Source organism: Otolemur garnettii, unplaced genomic scaffold (genome assembly GCF_000181295.1).
Source record: "Otolemur garnettii isolate 467f Iridium unplaced genomic scaffold, OtoGar3 scaffold00319, whole genome shotgun sequence".
NCBI lineage: Eukaryota > Metazoa > Chordata > Mammalia > Primates > Galagidae > Otolemur > Otolemur garnettii.
Window position 1 is genome coordinate 502,046 of NW_003852714.1, and position 459 is coordinate 502,504.

The window sequence follows — 459 nt, forward strand, 5'->3', positions numbered from 1 at the left end:
GATCTCCTTGATTACACCAAGAAATGGCTAACCCAAGCAGCCACAGACGTCATTACACCATGTCCGAATCCTCCTGACACGTCCAGCTCCTCTAGCACAGCCTGTTCATCTCCAAACGAGGCAGCTGAGAATTCAGATCCTCCCAATCCCGTAATGGTGCTATACCAGGGCTACCTGAATCTCCTCCTCTGGGATCCTGAAAATGAAGAATTCCCTGAGGTAGGAATGTGTGTTGTGGCATATCCTTATTGTTTTGTAATCAGGGCCTCCATTAGAGCATTCTTGTAACAGCCTTTTCTTCATTGCCTTACCAGACTCTGCTGATGGACAGAAACCGGGTCCAGGAAATGGGGTCCCATTTGCGCCACTTGGCTATATTGGCCTCAGTCTTACTAGTGGCTAGAAGTTTCTCTGGTAAAATTTTATTCGACTCACCTGGATTTGTGGATAAACTGAAAG

At 46.8% G+C, this 459-nt stretch overlaps 1 protein-coding gene across 1 annotated transcript in view; it reads left to right on the forward strand.

Moving 5' to 3' along the window:
* Positions 1–458, forward strand: part of LOC100965481 (T-complex protein 11 X-linked protein 2) — a gene marked incomplete at its 3' end in the record, with an annotated part of 13,739 nt that extends 13,281 nt beyond the window's left edge. The window contains exons 6-7 of the mRNA XM_012813856.2: positions 1–219; positions 315–458. The exon at positions 1–219 is cut by the window's left edge and continues 1 nt beyond it. Of these exons, the coding sequence (XP_012669310.1) occupies positions 1–219; positions 315–458 (363 nt within the window). The remainder of the gene's footprint in view (positions 220–314) is intronic.
* Position 459: the final 1 nt, after the last annotated feature.